Source organism: Musca autumnalis, unplaced genomic scaffold, assembly GCF_047663935.1.
Source record: "Musca autumnalis isolate F117 unplaced genomic scaffold, ASM4766393v1 scaffold_4, whole genome shotgun sequence".
NCBI lineage: Eukaryota > Metazoa > Arthropoda > Insecta > Diptera > Muscidae > Musca > Musca autumnalis.
This window is the reverse complement of record NW_027411977.1, coordinates 36,916,557-36,930,824: the sequence shown is the minus strand read 5'-3', so window position 1 is coordinate 36,930,824 and position 14,268 is coordinate 36,916,557. Positions and strand designations below refer to the sequence as shown.

General features: G+C 35.2%; 2 protein-coding genes across 2 annotated transcripts in view; one reads left to right on the top strand and one right to left on the bottom strand.

Annotated features, from left to right (window-relative positions):
* The first annotated feature begins 1,757 nt into the window (after window positions 1-1,757).
* Window positions 1,758-14,268, top strand: part of LOC141403654 (ras-related and estrogen-regulated growth inhibitor) — a 222,209-nt gene continuing 209,698 nt past the window's right edge. The window contains exon 1 of the mRNA XM_073986394.1: window positions 1,758-1,790. Coding sequence (XP_073842495.1) covers window positions 1,773-1,790 — 18 coding nt within the window. The 5' untranslated portion in view covers window positions 1,758-1,772. The remainder of the gene's footprint in view (window positions 1,791-14,268) is intronic.
* Ilk (integrin linked kinase) lies at window positions 6,716-12,766 on the bottom strand. Its single transcript, XM_073981369.1, has 4 exons — window positions 12,484-12,766; window positions 10,642-11,353; window positions 10,416-10,583; window positions 6,716-7,527 (listed from the first exon to the last, which is right to left on the bottom strand). Exons 1-4 carry the CDS (start codon window positions 12,570-12,572, stop codon window positions 7,150-7,152), a joined length of 1,347 nt encoding a protein of 448 aa, XP_073837470.1. The 5' UTR covers window positions 12,573-12,766; the 3' UTR covers window positions 6,716-7,149.

The following is a 14,268-nucleotide window of genomic DNA, read 5'->3' as shown; positions in this document are numbered from 1 at the left end:
AATTTGTGTGGGAGGTACCCTGGTCACTCCATTGACCACTATAAAAAGTAGTTAAAAACCTATTCTCAGACCTACAAACTCCACATACAAAATTTCATCAAATTCGGTCCAGCCGTTTCGGAGGAGTTCAAAGCCGAACACCGTGACAGGAGAATTTTATATATATATAGATTTAGCAATTAACTTGCAACGGCTAATAAAAACTATTGGCGTTGTCAAAAATTCCCCTTGAGAAACAATTAAGAGATTCTCTCTGAAAGTGGGGGAAACAGTGGTCCAATAATAGACAAAATAATAGCTCTGTTCCTTTGCGTGAACAAATCTTCAAGTTTTACCACTTTTTCCTCGAAAAGCGTTCCTTTACTCCAGACACCATATAATTCATATGGGAGTAGTTTACAACTTTAACCGGTTTTACTATTTTCAAAGGTAAAGGAACAGATCTAATGCTTTTTCCAGAACCTGCAAGAATCTACACATTTTTAACACTATTGCTCTGTTCCAGAACCTGCAATAATCTACTTTTTTTACTACGATAACAATTATTTGCTTTACGTTATCGGAAAAAATAGTACAAATTAGTAGATTCTTGCAGTTCTGGAACAGACCATATAAAATTTTTTCCTTTATGTTATCGAAAAAAAAAAAATAATAAAAAGTTGTAGATTCTTGGAATTCTGGAACAGGCCAATAGTTCTTCTAGCGGAAACTAAGTCGAAGGTCACACTAGAGTGGTTTCATTGAAACTTTTTGGGATTCTTAAATCGAGTTCCCCACTACAGTAACTTCATAATTTTACTCTAGTATGGAAATCGAACTAGGAACCCTGTATTTCATGCAATTGTTTCAATGAAACCATCTAGTGTGAACAAGGACTTATTGGCAAATTCTTTCTGTAATTTTATATTTTTTCGATTCTGAGTACAGGAAACCCTTTTAATACCGTTTATTCACTCCTTTATCTGATTTTCACACTTCACACATACACCTGTTTTAATATGCTCTGTTCCAGAACCTGCATGGTACAATAATACAGGTAGCATTATCATGCCAGCTGATGGTAACATATGCTCTGTTCCAGGACCTGCAAGAATCTAAAATTATTTACAACGATAACAATTTTTCCTTTATGATATCGAAACAAATAGAAGAAATTAGTAGATTCTTGCAGTTTTGGAACAGACCCATAATGTGTCAATTGCATTGAATTAATGTCAAATTTTGACATCTTATGTTGCCAACAATTGCCGATGCGGCTAACTGTGTATTTGTACCATGAGAACCTGCAAGAAGCTACTACTTTTTGCTACGATAACCTTTTTTCCATTAGGGCAAAACCTATAACTCTGCGTGTTGCGTGTGCGTTTAAAAAAACAAAATACATGTATATCAATTTGAAATTTTCCCGCGTTTTTTTTAACAATTTATGTAAAAAAATTTAAAATCTGTGGAAAAAACAAGAAAAGCGTTAAATTTATTAAGCAGTTTAATTGCTGCATCCGAAATTGCAAAGGATAATCTTCGGGAATGCTGATATTTGCCCGGAAATTAGTTTCCTTCTGTTGTGCTTTGTTGTTATAAATTTGTTCGTGCGCGTTTAATGGAAATGATGAAATGTGATCCACATGATGTGGATCCACAAAAATGAAATAAATCTGTTTCCACTTGAAAAAAAATCAAAATTTCCATGAAAGAAATAAAAAAGAAAAATGTGTGTTTTATAAATTCGTTTTGAATCCCAGATACCTTAAGAGTTTTTAAAGAATTTGTCAATGTCCCTACTGAGTAAGGTAAGTCGTACATAAAATACATACATATGTATACTATATAACATACACCTGTATATCTTAGTAGGGTTATTGTTATTTGACTCTAGTAATCTACAATTTTGAATGGAATTATGTGAAACTGTGAAAAAGGGAAGGGATGAGATGGATTAGACGGACACAAACATAGTGAAGCTATGCCTGGGACTTTCCCATGCTTGTAGAAAAGTAATGTTGTTTGTTGTATATTCAACTGGGCACAAATGAATTGTTCTAAGTTGGAGATTTTTACACCCTCATATACATAAGACCAAATCTGTTTCAAATATGTAATTCGGAGTAGCTCTCATTCCTCTGTCTGACTGACTCGTGCGTACTATCGTAGGGAGTAACCTAAATTTACGCCAAGTTCACACATAGACTACTTTCGTCCACTCCCCCATAATATTTAAAAAAAAACTGTGAATTTGCTGGGGGAAGTTTTTACTTCTTGAGACAATGACCCAAAATCTATCAAAACAAAACATCCTGCGGTCAGCAACTAAAATGCTTAATGAGCATGACAGTTTTTGCCCGTTACATACTTTATTGGTTCAAATATTGCACATCCTAATAATTCTTTCTTACTTTAAGCTCAAAGATGGTCTATATCGGCTCAATCCTTCTGGTACCACATCACAAAAATTTTGACTTATGTGCAGATTGAGATCGTGATGAAATTTTTACCGAAGTTAGTCCTTGCGGTCCTGATAACAATAACATAATTTTTTAGCGTGCCATACCAATCTCCTTGACATAATGGCCAGAAAACTTCAACAAATCCTACGATGACAAATCGCACCAATAACTATCGAAAGAATTGATTGATATTAGCCGAAATTTTCACATAGTAATAATTCATTTAAATTTTGTTCAAGTTCTGAGATTTACTATATCGGTCCAGTCCATCAGGTACGTCCCCCACAAAACGTTCAAACGGCAAGCCCATACTTCCTTATATAATGGCCGGAAAATGTTGAAAAATATCTACTATGACCAACTAAAATGACCGGTACGAGGGCCGCACGATAAATGTCTGGCCTAACAATGAAAACTCGAATACATATTTACCATCAAAAATAGTTTTATTGTTTTCCTAAGTAGTCTCCAGCACGATTTATATTTATATTTTTTGTGACTCACTTTTTTCACTCCAAAGCATCAGCAGTTGAAAGTTGACCACGCCTTTTTTCTTGATGTGCGGAAATCAAATGAAGTCATGACCCATCAATTCCACGTTTTGTCCGGTTAAACAGACGCTGGTTTGAATCTATATATGAGAGCTCGCATTGTCATGATGCAGAATGATTCGTCTTTTTGCTTTTTGAATTTTTCAGGAAACCTCAGACAAGTAGAAGTGTACCACTCAGAATTAACCGTCCTACATTTCTCAAGACGTACAGTCGCCACACTGTCAGTTTTGTCGAACAAACAGGCGACCATTTGCTTACATGAACAATTTTCGTTGGTTTTGACTCGCTTTCGAAGACCTACATATGTGGTCGATTCGTGTTTTGTTTCGGGCTCCTAAGCATTTCAAGATTCGTTGTCTGTGACCGTTTGAATGAAGCGTGCTTCATACGTGAACAACTTTCGTTGGATTTGATTCACTTTCGAAGACCTAAGTGGTCGGGCTCCTAAGCATTTGTTTCGGGCTCCTAAGCATTCCAAGATTCGTTGTCTGTGACGATCTTGTAAACGTCGTTGAAAGCGCCGTGCTCGTTTTTATTCACAATTTCTTTGCACGGATCCAATTTTGCTCGATCTAACTAGAAGAATCTATTTTTGCCGCCGTGTGTTCATACAATATTAAATGTTAGCTTGTGGAAGAAATACCCAAGGATGCCCCTATCTCAGGGAGAATAACATGACGATCTTGCATTCTCAATTCAGGCGCAGCTTATTTTTTTTGGCACAACGTCCATTTTTAGACAACCCTCACGACCTTCGTTTTTAGCGAATTTCGACCACAATTTAATTCATTAAACCAGTTCTTCACAGTACTATAGGATGGTGCTTCATCGCCATACAAAGTTTTAATTTGATCGATTCGCTCTTGCCGTCATAATCCACGTCGAAAGGTGTGCAAAATTATCTGACGAAAATGTTCACAAGTAAATTCAATTTTCTTGTAAAGTAATTTTTCAAGTCACTGTAAACAAGCCAACACATGGTCATATGTAAAAGTAACCTGAGTACAATTAGGCTAAAAACTGTCAAACTTTCCAAAAAAATGTCAAATGTCACCTGCCGACACTGCAAGTTGCCTAGGCCAGAAGGTTTTCGAATGACCCTCGTATGCACTTAAGCAATAAGAACGTGTCCTTAAGTTCTATCTTCACTTCATTGCAGATCTACCAGGACTGCCAAGACCAAGCAGTGTTGCCTAGGCCAGAAATTTATCGTCCACCCCTTGTAAAATCTGTTGGCCTTAATTCGTATAAAATTCGCTTTGATTATACTCTTGGGTTCTAAAAATACATTAAAAAATTTACGCTAGGACTAGAAAAATCTATAAAAAATCAGTTAGAATCATTAAAAATTTGATAAATTGCATTTAAATTGTTGTCTGAGCCAGAAACTTATCCTCCAGCCCTCGTAAAATATGTTGGCTTTAATCCGTATAAAATACGCAGTGCTTGGCCTCTTGGGGAATTCTAAAATTCATTAAAAAGTTTACCCTAGGACTAGAAAATTTTTTAAAAATAAATTAGAATCCTTGAAATTTTGTTAAACTGACATTTTTAAAAAATCCAAAAATTATTAAAAAGTTCGGAGTCTCTTGTCCTCAATTAACCACCCTAAAATCCAAAGCAAAAAGTTTCTTGTCCTTTTTGAGTCCTTTTAAAAATCATTAAATATCCACGCTTATTGTCCTTTTAGAACCTTTTTGAAAAACCAACAAGAAATCACTATTTTTCCTCTTTTTCAAACGATGTTTCAAAATAACGGTCCAGGTTATAAAAAAAATTCATTGCACTTACCACCATTATGACAATAGCCTATGTCAACATTTAATATATTGTGCATAAGAGTAAATACAATTCTCTTCCTCAACACATTTTATCACACAAATGGTTATTATTTTTTATTTCTCCTTTATACCCAACTCTCTGTGCATTAAAGTAGGTCAGGGACGTTGTGCTCATTTTGTGCGATACAGAACCAGCACTACGTTGACAATAATCATATGTGATATCACTTCTCGATACTTTTGCGATTACTTTCAATCAATAAAAAGAAGAGATTTGCCGGTGCAAAAATATTCATTTATTTTTGGTCATCATCGCGAATTTTTGAGATATTAACGCCGAATTTTCTTTCAGTCGATAAAGCAAGGCTTTCTAATAATTTTTACCAAAGAAAACCAATAAATTATTCCGCGGACACCGAAATAACAGCGTTAAAGGGTTTAAATTGACAGATATTTGAAACATCTCGGAATATCAATAGGAGTCGCGCAGTTGTGTCATATTTCTTCACAATAAGATAGAATATGACACAGACAAACACGACGGATACAATCGAGTGCTTCGGATGCTGATAAGATGGAACATTTTCCAGCGGTTTTAAAAGATGTGGCAGTGGTATATGGTAAGAGTATAGATTATTTTAGTGATTATTGTCAACATTCATTTATGTTTTCTTTTTTCAGAATCCATATATAAAGGAGTTCGCCCCTCCATAGGTTGTGATGAGAAATCGAGGCGCGGATACATTCAAAAATAGGTAGATCGGAGAATATTCAGAAACGAATCATTATTAATGTAAGATAAAATTTATAAAATGATCTATTTTTTTAATGTAATAAAAATAAAAATTTGACACACGACAACAAAATAAAATTGTCTTTAGTAGGGTCGTTAACGACAAATAGCAAGACAGTGTCTGTAAAGCTGTCGTCAACGAAATAACGGGTTTTTTGTCGTCGAAGTCGCCGTCGACGACAGCTTCGCTTACCTTGTCGCCCAAGTTGTCGTGCATGAATACTGGGACACTTGTGTGAAAAATTCGTCAACGATCCCAAAGGGCAGTCTGCAAGGAGTGTGAACGAATTGGAAATGTCGTGTACGATTCATCAATGTTGTCTTTTAATGTAGATATCGTATGTATTTGTATTCCTTTCTAGTATTATTTGCCAATGGTTCAAATGGTATCGACACTGAGAAGAGAGAAATAAACAAATGCTTCTTCTTCCCCTGGTTGTGCCTGAGAGAAATAAACAAATGCTTCTTCTTCCCCTGGTTGTGTCTGAGAGAAATAAACAAATGCTTCTTCTTCCCCTGGTTGTGTCTGAGAGAAATAAACAAATGCTTCTTCTTCCCCTGGTTGTGTCTGAGAGAAATAAACAAATGCTTCTTCTTCCCCTGGTTGTGTCTGAGAGAAATAAACAAATGCTTCTTCTTCCCCTGGTTGTGTCTGAGAGAAATAAACAAATGCTTCTTCTTCCCCTGGTTGTGTCTGAGAGAAATAAACAAATGCTTCTTCTTCCCCTGGTTGTGTCTGAGAGAAATAAACAAATGCTTCTTCTTCCCCTGGTTGTGTCTGAGAGAAATAAACAAATGCTTAAACTAGCATTTGTTTAATTATTTTCATCTCGAACGACATTTGTTAGTCAAAATTAATCCTGAAAAAATATAAGTTATAAAACCCCATCGCGTACGTTGTCCTTTGACGTTTTATACAACTTCAAGTATAAATAGGATTTTTCTAAAAAAATATTTGTTCAGAAAGAAAAACATTAAGAAACAGAAAGGGGATGAAGCTTTTTGTAACACACTCCTTTATTTGGTTAAAATTAAAGCTTTCCTTTTATCCATAAATGTGCTCTCTCTCAAAAGGGCCAACTAAAGGAGAGAATATTTAGCAACCCCCTGCTATTGCAACCGGCGAAGGAAATTCATAAAAGCTTTTATTGTTTGTTTTGGTTATTTTATTTTTTCATTATAAAAAAAAATATAGTTAATATATTGGCGTTTGTTTTTGCTTTTTTTTGATTATTAAATAATTAAATTTTAATTAAAAATTAAAAATATATATAAATACAAAAAATACATTTATTATATCTTAGAGATTAATTTCTGCTTCATGTTAAAGAGTTAAAAGAGAAAAAATTCTTTAAATTTGTTAGTTTTAAACAAAACATTAGTATGAAAAACGAGCACCGTTTTTTCGGAAGAAAATATTTAAAAATCCCTAACTATTCGTTTTTGTTGTTGTTTTTTTTTTTGTAAGGCACACTTGTTCCTTCTTGGTATTATTGCATATAAAAACACACACACACTCATCAAATATAACTAAAATTATTACTTTTGGCAAAGAAATTGAATATCAAAATTTAAAATCAACGTTTCATTTTCTCTAAAATCGGCACAACCATATCAAACTTAGGTCGTTTACCAGGATCTTCATTCATACAAATATTTATCAGCTTCGACATGTGCGGTGAGGTGCCTGGTGGAATTTTAACACGCAATCCCTCCAAGGCAATTTTCATACCACATTCCATGGGTGACCATTCGGCAAAGGGAATTTCACGGGTGGTTAATTCCCACAGCAGAACGGCAAAACTCCACATATCACTAGCTTCCCAATTACGATCGGCAGGTTTCTTTTGCAAAGCCTCCGGTGACATCCAGGCAGGTTGATAAATGCGACCTCTTTCTTGGAAAGAGAATTTTGCATCACCCATATTAATGCGGGCCGTCAAATCTTCGTCAATCTGCAAAATAGGAAATTTGTTAATTTATATTCAATGAGATGTGCGATAGGACAAATTGTGTCTGAGGCCCCTTCATGGAAGTTTACGATTAATTTCCCTGCCGAAACAAATGAAAATTTTGCTTTGTCTTTTGCCAGACTAAGAAAATTTTCATGAAAATGTTTCCAGTTAATGGATAAGAAGGGTGAAAAGGAGCTCTTTCACCTACCTCCTCTCCCTCCTAAATGTTAAAAAATGTCACGTTCTATTTTCAGTGTCTGGCTCAAAAGTTTGGAATGAATTCAAATCAACTCATGAAAATGTCATAGATAAAAACAAATATAAAATAAACAGTCGGCTTTGTCGACAGATAAATATCCTCAGCCTATGTTTGTACAAAAAGCAATAATAGGAATGGTGGACCTAAATGTACTATGAACAGATAATAACGAATGAGAGTATAAAAAACTTTAAAAATCCACGTCATTAACCTTTTAAGGTTGTCTTAAAAATCTTCAAAAAAATCGATGTCTGTTGAAATCTTAGGATTGTCTTAAAAATCTTTAAAAATCAATGTCTATTGACCTCTTAAGGTTGTCTTCAAAATTATTAAAAAAATCAAGGTCTATTGACCTTTCCGGTCGTCTTAAAAATCCACGCCTACTATCCTCATAGGGTCGTCTTAAAAATCTTTGAAAAATCCATGTCTATTGACATTATAAGGTCATCCTAAAAATCTTTGAAAAATATACTTCTCTTAACCTATTAGGTCGTCTTAAAAATCTTTGAAAAATACACTTCTATTGACCTCTCAAAAAGAATACAAAATATTCGTCTTAAAAATCGTTGAAAATCCACGTGTATTGTACCTGTAAAGGTCGCCTATTGACGTCGTCTTAAAATCTTTGAAAAATCCACGACTTTTGACGTCGTCTTAAAATCTTTGAAAAATTCACGCCTGTTGACGTCGTCTTAAAATCTTTGAAAAATTCACGCCTGTTGACGTCGTCTTAAAATCTTTAAAAATTCCACGCCTGTTGACGTCGTCTTAAAATCTTTGAAAAATCCACGCCTATTGACGTCGTCTTAAAATCTTTGAAAAATCCACGCCTATTGACGTCGTCTTAAAATCTTTGAAGAATCCACGCCTATTGACGTCGTCTTAAAATCTTTGAAAAATCCATGCCTATTGACGTCGTCTTAAAATTTTTGAAAAATCCACGCCTATTGACGTCGTCTTAAAATCTTTGAAAAATCCACGCCTATTGACGTCGTCTTAAAATCTTTGAAAAATCCACGACTATTGACGTCGCCTTAAAATCTTTGAAAAATCCACGCCTATTGACGTCGTCTTAAAATCTTTGAAAAATCCACGCCTATTGACGTCGTCTTAAAATCTTTGAAAAATCCACGCCTATTGACGTTGTCTTAAAATCTTTGAAAAATCCCCGCCTATTGACGTCGTCTTAAAATCTTTGAAAAATCCACGTCTATTGACGGCGTTTTAAAATCTTTGAAAAATCCACGTCTATTGACGTCGTCTTAAAATCTTTGAAAAATCCACGCCTATTGACGTCGTCTTAAAATCTTTGAAAAATCCACGCCTATTGACGTCGTCTTAAAATCTTTGAAAAATCAACGCCTATTGACGTCGTCTTAAAATCTTCGAAAAATCCACGCCTCTTGACGTCGTCTTAAAATCTTTGAAAAATCCACGCCTGTTGACGTCGTCTTAAAATCTTTGAAAAATCCACGCCTATTGACGTCGCCTTAAATCCACGTCTATTGACCTCTTAAAAATAATTAAAAATGCGCGTCTATTGTCCTCTTAAGCTCGCCTTAAAACTCTTTGAAAAATTCAGGTCTATTGACCTCTTAAGGTCGTCTTAAAAATCTTCGAAAAATCCACGCCTATTGACCTTTTAAGGTCGTATTAAAGATCTTTGAAAAATCCACGTCTATTGACCTCCTAAGGTCGTCTTAAAAATCGTTGAAAATCCATGTCTATTGACTTCTTAAGGCCGTCTTAAAAATGTTTGAATAATCCAGGTCTATTGACATCTTATGGTCGTCTTAAAAATCTTCCGAAAACCGACGTCTACTGTACCTCTTAAGGTCGTCTTAAAAATCTTCGAAAAATCCACGTCTATTGACCTTTTAAGGTCGTCTTAAAGATCATTGAAAAATCCAGGTCTATTGACCACGTCACATATATTAGCATCATAGGGTCGTCTTAAAAGTCATTAAAACATCCCCCTCTATTGACCTCTAACGGTCGTCTAAAAATCTTTAAAAAAATCCACGGCTATTGACGTCTTACGGTAGTCTTAAAAATCTTTAAAAATCCAAGTCTTTTGACGACTTTAGATGGCCTTAAAAAGCTTTGAAAACCCAAGTCTATTGATGTCTTGAGATTGTCTTATAAAAATTTGAAAAATCCACGTCATTGGCCTCTTTGGGCAGTCTTAAAAATATAAAAAAATCGTCTTAAAAATCCACGTTTATTGATTAAAAATTTTCAATAAATCCACGTCATTATCCTCTGAGGGTCGACTTAAAAATCTTTACAAAATCCAGGTCTATTGAATTCATAAAAATCTGTAAAAATTAACCTCTTAGGGTCGACTTTAAAATCTTAAATAAATAAGGTCTTTTGCACTCTTAGGGTCGTCTTAAAAATCTTTAAAACATTCACGTCTATTGACATCTTGGGGTCCCCCTTATATCTTTAAAAAAAATCCACACTTAATATCCTCTTAGGATCCTTAGTAATTAAACAAATGTCTATGTCTTCGTATCATAATTCTAAAATCGAACTCCACTCATGTTGTCCTCAAAGAACCTCTAAAAATCTAAAAATGTTAAGTCCTCACAAAAACCCACGCTTATTATGCTCTTGCCAAACTTACCATGACATGATGACTGTTCAAATTATATGTTGGTATTATTCTTTCCAGTGAATGCAAATATGCCATACCTCTGGCTATGTCCAGGGCAAAGCGCACAGCTTGCGATGTATCGACGACAACACCAGTGGCTCCATGCAACAAATGGAACAATGAGCCACGAGGCATGAACTACAAAATTCAAGATTATTTAATATGGCATACTAACCAAAAATATCAATTTACTCACCTGACTAATGACAATTAAATTTGGTGGCGAATTGCAAGCTCCAATAATAGGCAAAATATTCGGGTGTGAGAAAATTCTTAGCTTGGGAAATTCTTCATTAAAGTCTCTTGATATCCTTGAGGTACATTGACGTATGGCTAAAATCTTGGCAATAACATCATTCTTTTGCCAACGTCCACGCCATGTCTCACCTGATGGGGTAACTGCCACTTTTGTATGTAAATCCAAATCACCCATACTAATACCCTTGAAACGCGAAAGTGTTGCATCTCTCGACCGTGTCTTAAAGCCCATCCAACTTTGTTCCTTAAAACTGATTTTCTTCATTTCCTGGCCATTACGTTCTGCCAAATCTTGTAGCCTCTTTGCCAAACCAGCTTTTGCCTTATCTAGCGGTGTATGATCATCTTTATTTGCAATTGTTACAGAGGCTCCAGCATTTACTAAATCTTCACAAATCATATCATAACCCCAAAAACAGGCATAATGCAATGGAGTATTTCCATGTTCATTGACAGCATTAACATCGGAACGTTCACGCAGTAACATTTGTACAACATCACGGTGACCATGAGCAGCTGCCAGATGAAGAGGAATATCATCACCCATATTTGTGGCATTGACACGAGCTCCTCTTTGCAGCAGAGTTTCAACCAGTTTTGTATGGCCCTCTTTGGCACACCAATGCAAGGGACTGAAACCATGATCATCACTACGAAAAAAAGAGTATAAATTAGTTTTTAAATTTAATATTTTTTTTTTAAAGAAAATCAAAAATTATTTAATAAAATTATACCGAACAAATTTAGGCATAAGTAGAATATACAGACTGGATTCGGATCGACGATAAAAAAATTTCGATTTAAAGCAAAATTTTGTTCGCGTTAGCCGAGATTTGTTCCTGCCCATAGGAGAAAGTCTTAACTCCCCGGCCAAAGGCCGCCTATAAAAGGGAAAACAAAAAAACAAAGGGAATTTTTGAACTTTCGGAGCCTATATCTCGGGAATTATGGACTTCCTGCCCATTTATACTTTGGCGTGATCACCACTGCAAGCCCTACCTGTGATAAAAATTTCAGATCGATCCGAATATCCGAATCCAGTCCAAACATTCATCCTGGTCCCAAATTTACTTTACCGACCCTTCGCAGAAAAAATACGAAAATTTCCTTCAAATAGCAAGTTTTCTTAAGTAGCCGGATTTAAGTTTAAATTTCGGCTACGCGGTCATATTTTTTTTAAGGGAGTTTTTCGGAACTTTGGAGGCCTATATCTCGGGAAGTATACATTTCCGCAACAAAAGGAATACATCGTTGGAATCCGCATAAAAATCACTATCTGTGGTAATCTTTTCATAATTTTCTGCGGTGGGTCGGCGAATTACACACCAGTGATTTCCGATTTGTTTACATTGAGCATATGATTTGTTGTTTCATTGATCTTTTTCCATTATCTCTCACAATGGTAGCTCTCTTCTCTGCAACCATTCCAATCATTCGCCAAAATAACATCACCCAACAACATACCACTCACACACCCATATGTATACATAACAAAGTAGGTGTATGCTGGTCTTGCTTTCAGACAATTTCTAATAAGACAGACGGACATGCATAATTTTAATAACACTGAATCTTTTTGATATTCAGATTTTAGATAAAAATAAAAACATGACGTCATTGTTTTTGCACAATAATTGCCAACGAGAATTGTGAGGGTCATCATCTCACTTTTATAGGTGTAGGTTCATTTTGCATAACTTTTTACACAAAAATTTGTTCCACATTCCATTAATAATGTTTATTTTTCACTTTTTGTGAGGAATTATTCACAAATCTTTACCCCAAATTCATGTCGTGTTCCACATCGTCCAACCACAAACGAACTTGTATTGAATTTCCTTCACGACACCAATGGAAAATATCCTCCATTTTATTTGTTTTATGTCTTACAAGAACTTCTTAACCGAATAAATGGGAATTGTTAATAAAATTGTTCGAAATTTTAATTAATTTTTCATAAAATATCAACAGATTGCCAATCGAAATGCACTACAAAACCAATTCCATCAAAAACTCTGGCTAATAAGAAGAAGAGAGACAATCTCTTTGATTTATTAACACTCAATGTCAAAATAAAATGTATTGTACAGTACCGTTGGCTGTTTGGCCGTATTTACACTAAAACTTCCACATCAAGATGGCAGTGAGGAATGAAACTGTTTAAAGATTTATGTTACTTTTATATAAAACTGGATTTAGGAAAACTCTTGATGTAAATTTCTTATTATGCTAGGTTTACATTTACGAAATCCACTCCATATCAACTGCCAATTTCATTGCTTAAACGTCAAATGACGTATACGCAAACCTGGACCGAATCATCTTATCTATCGTCAGTGGGCGTCCTAAACGAGGCTCTGGAGGAAGATATAGATGATTATACTTTACCACACTTTTTTACCAAATCAGTACCTGGATCCCATAGAGGATAACATAACCACCTTTTATCTGTGATAATATATCAATTGCACAAATTTTTTTATAAACATTAGTATTCCACTGCTCTTTGCGGAGCTTTCGTTTTTAATTTCACACATAATAATTATATACATCCGTATGTACATATGTATGTATTATCAATTCAATTTGTATTATATATACAATATCGCTGTTTGTTATGCAGTTTAACAGCCTGTATTATTGTTATTTAGATTTAATTTGTTGTTATTTATTTATTTATACAGACAATAATGCTCTGATCGTCATAGTCGAGGCCTGGAGCAAGCCTTATGTTTCATACTACTATTTGTTTACATTTTACATTATGCTTTGTCATATTTCGCATGTAGCATTTCATTCACTTATTGTTATTAGAGTAAGACAACAATAGCTCTAAGAATTTATCCATGTCATCATTTCGCTTTGATTACCTGTATTAAGAAAAGAAGAAGACTCAAATAAAATATTACTACTACTACTACGTATACGCAAAGGAATTGATAGTTGAAATCCACTCGATTTCGTAAATGTAAACTTACTATTAGCCCAGCAAAATGTTCGATGTCAAATCATGAATTGAATCATGGGTGCAAGTGACATGTCATTGGTGAAAATTCGGGTGGATCACCAATGACATTTACAAGGGTGACAGACGTTTTCACCAATTCATTGTTTCTCCATAAACAGACCACCAGACTTCATAGCCTCTGAACGCCGCACTTTCATTAACCATAGAAAAGCGGATTGTCAAGGTTTCAGAGAGTTCACTAATCAACGCTTCAAAGAACTGCCCAGTCCCTCTGATGTTCGGGTAGCAGAGAGGAAGTTCCGACACATCATCACTGCTGCAGCCGCTCGCTTTATCCCTGCTGGTCGAAATAACCTGAAATAAGACCAATTTCCCAGTAGAGGCGTCGGAATTAGCTAATGAGCGTGATGAGCTTCGCCGCACGAACCCTAACGACCCCAGAGTCAGGGAACTGACCATGGAAGTCAATAGATTAGTCAGTGAACACAAGCGGAAAAAGTGGCTAGAACATCTAAACTACTGCAACATTGGAGCCGTCTGTAATAAATTGTGGACAACGGTTAAGGCGCTATCGAACCCTAGTAGGAGAGACGATCG

Excerpts from the sequence above, each read along its gene's own strand:
- Ilk (XM_073981369.1), bottom strand. The coding sequence starts at position 12,572 with ATGGAGGATATTTTCCATTGGTGTCGTGAAGGAAATTCAATACAAGTT. Across the intron at positions 11,354-12,483 it reads GAACACGACATGAATTTGGG|TGATGATCATGGTTTCAGTC; the intron begins GTAAAGATTTGT and ends TTTTTTTCGTAG. Across the intron at positions 10,584-10,641 it reads ATTTAATTGTCATTAGTCAG|TTCATGCCTCGTGGCTCATT; the intron begins GTGAGTAAATTG and ends TGAATTTTGTAG.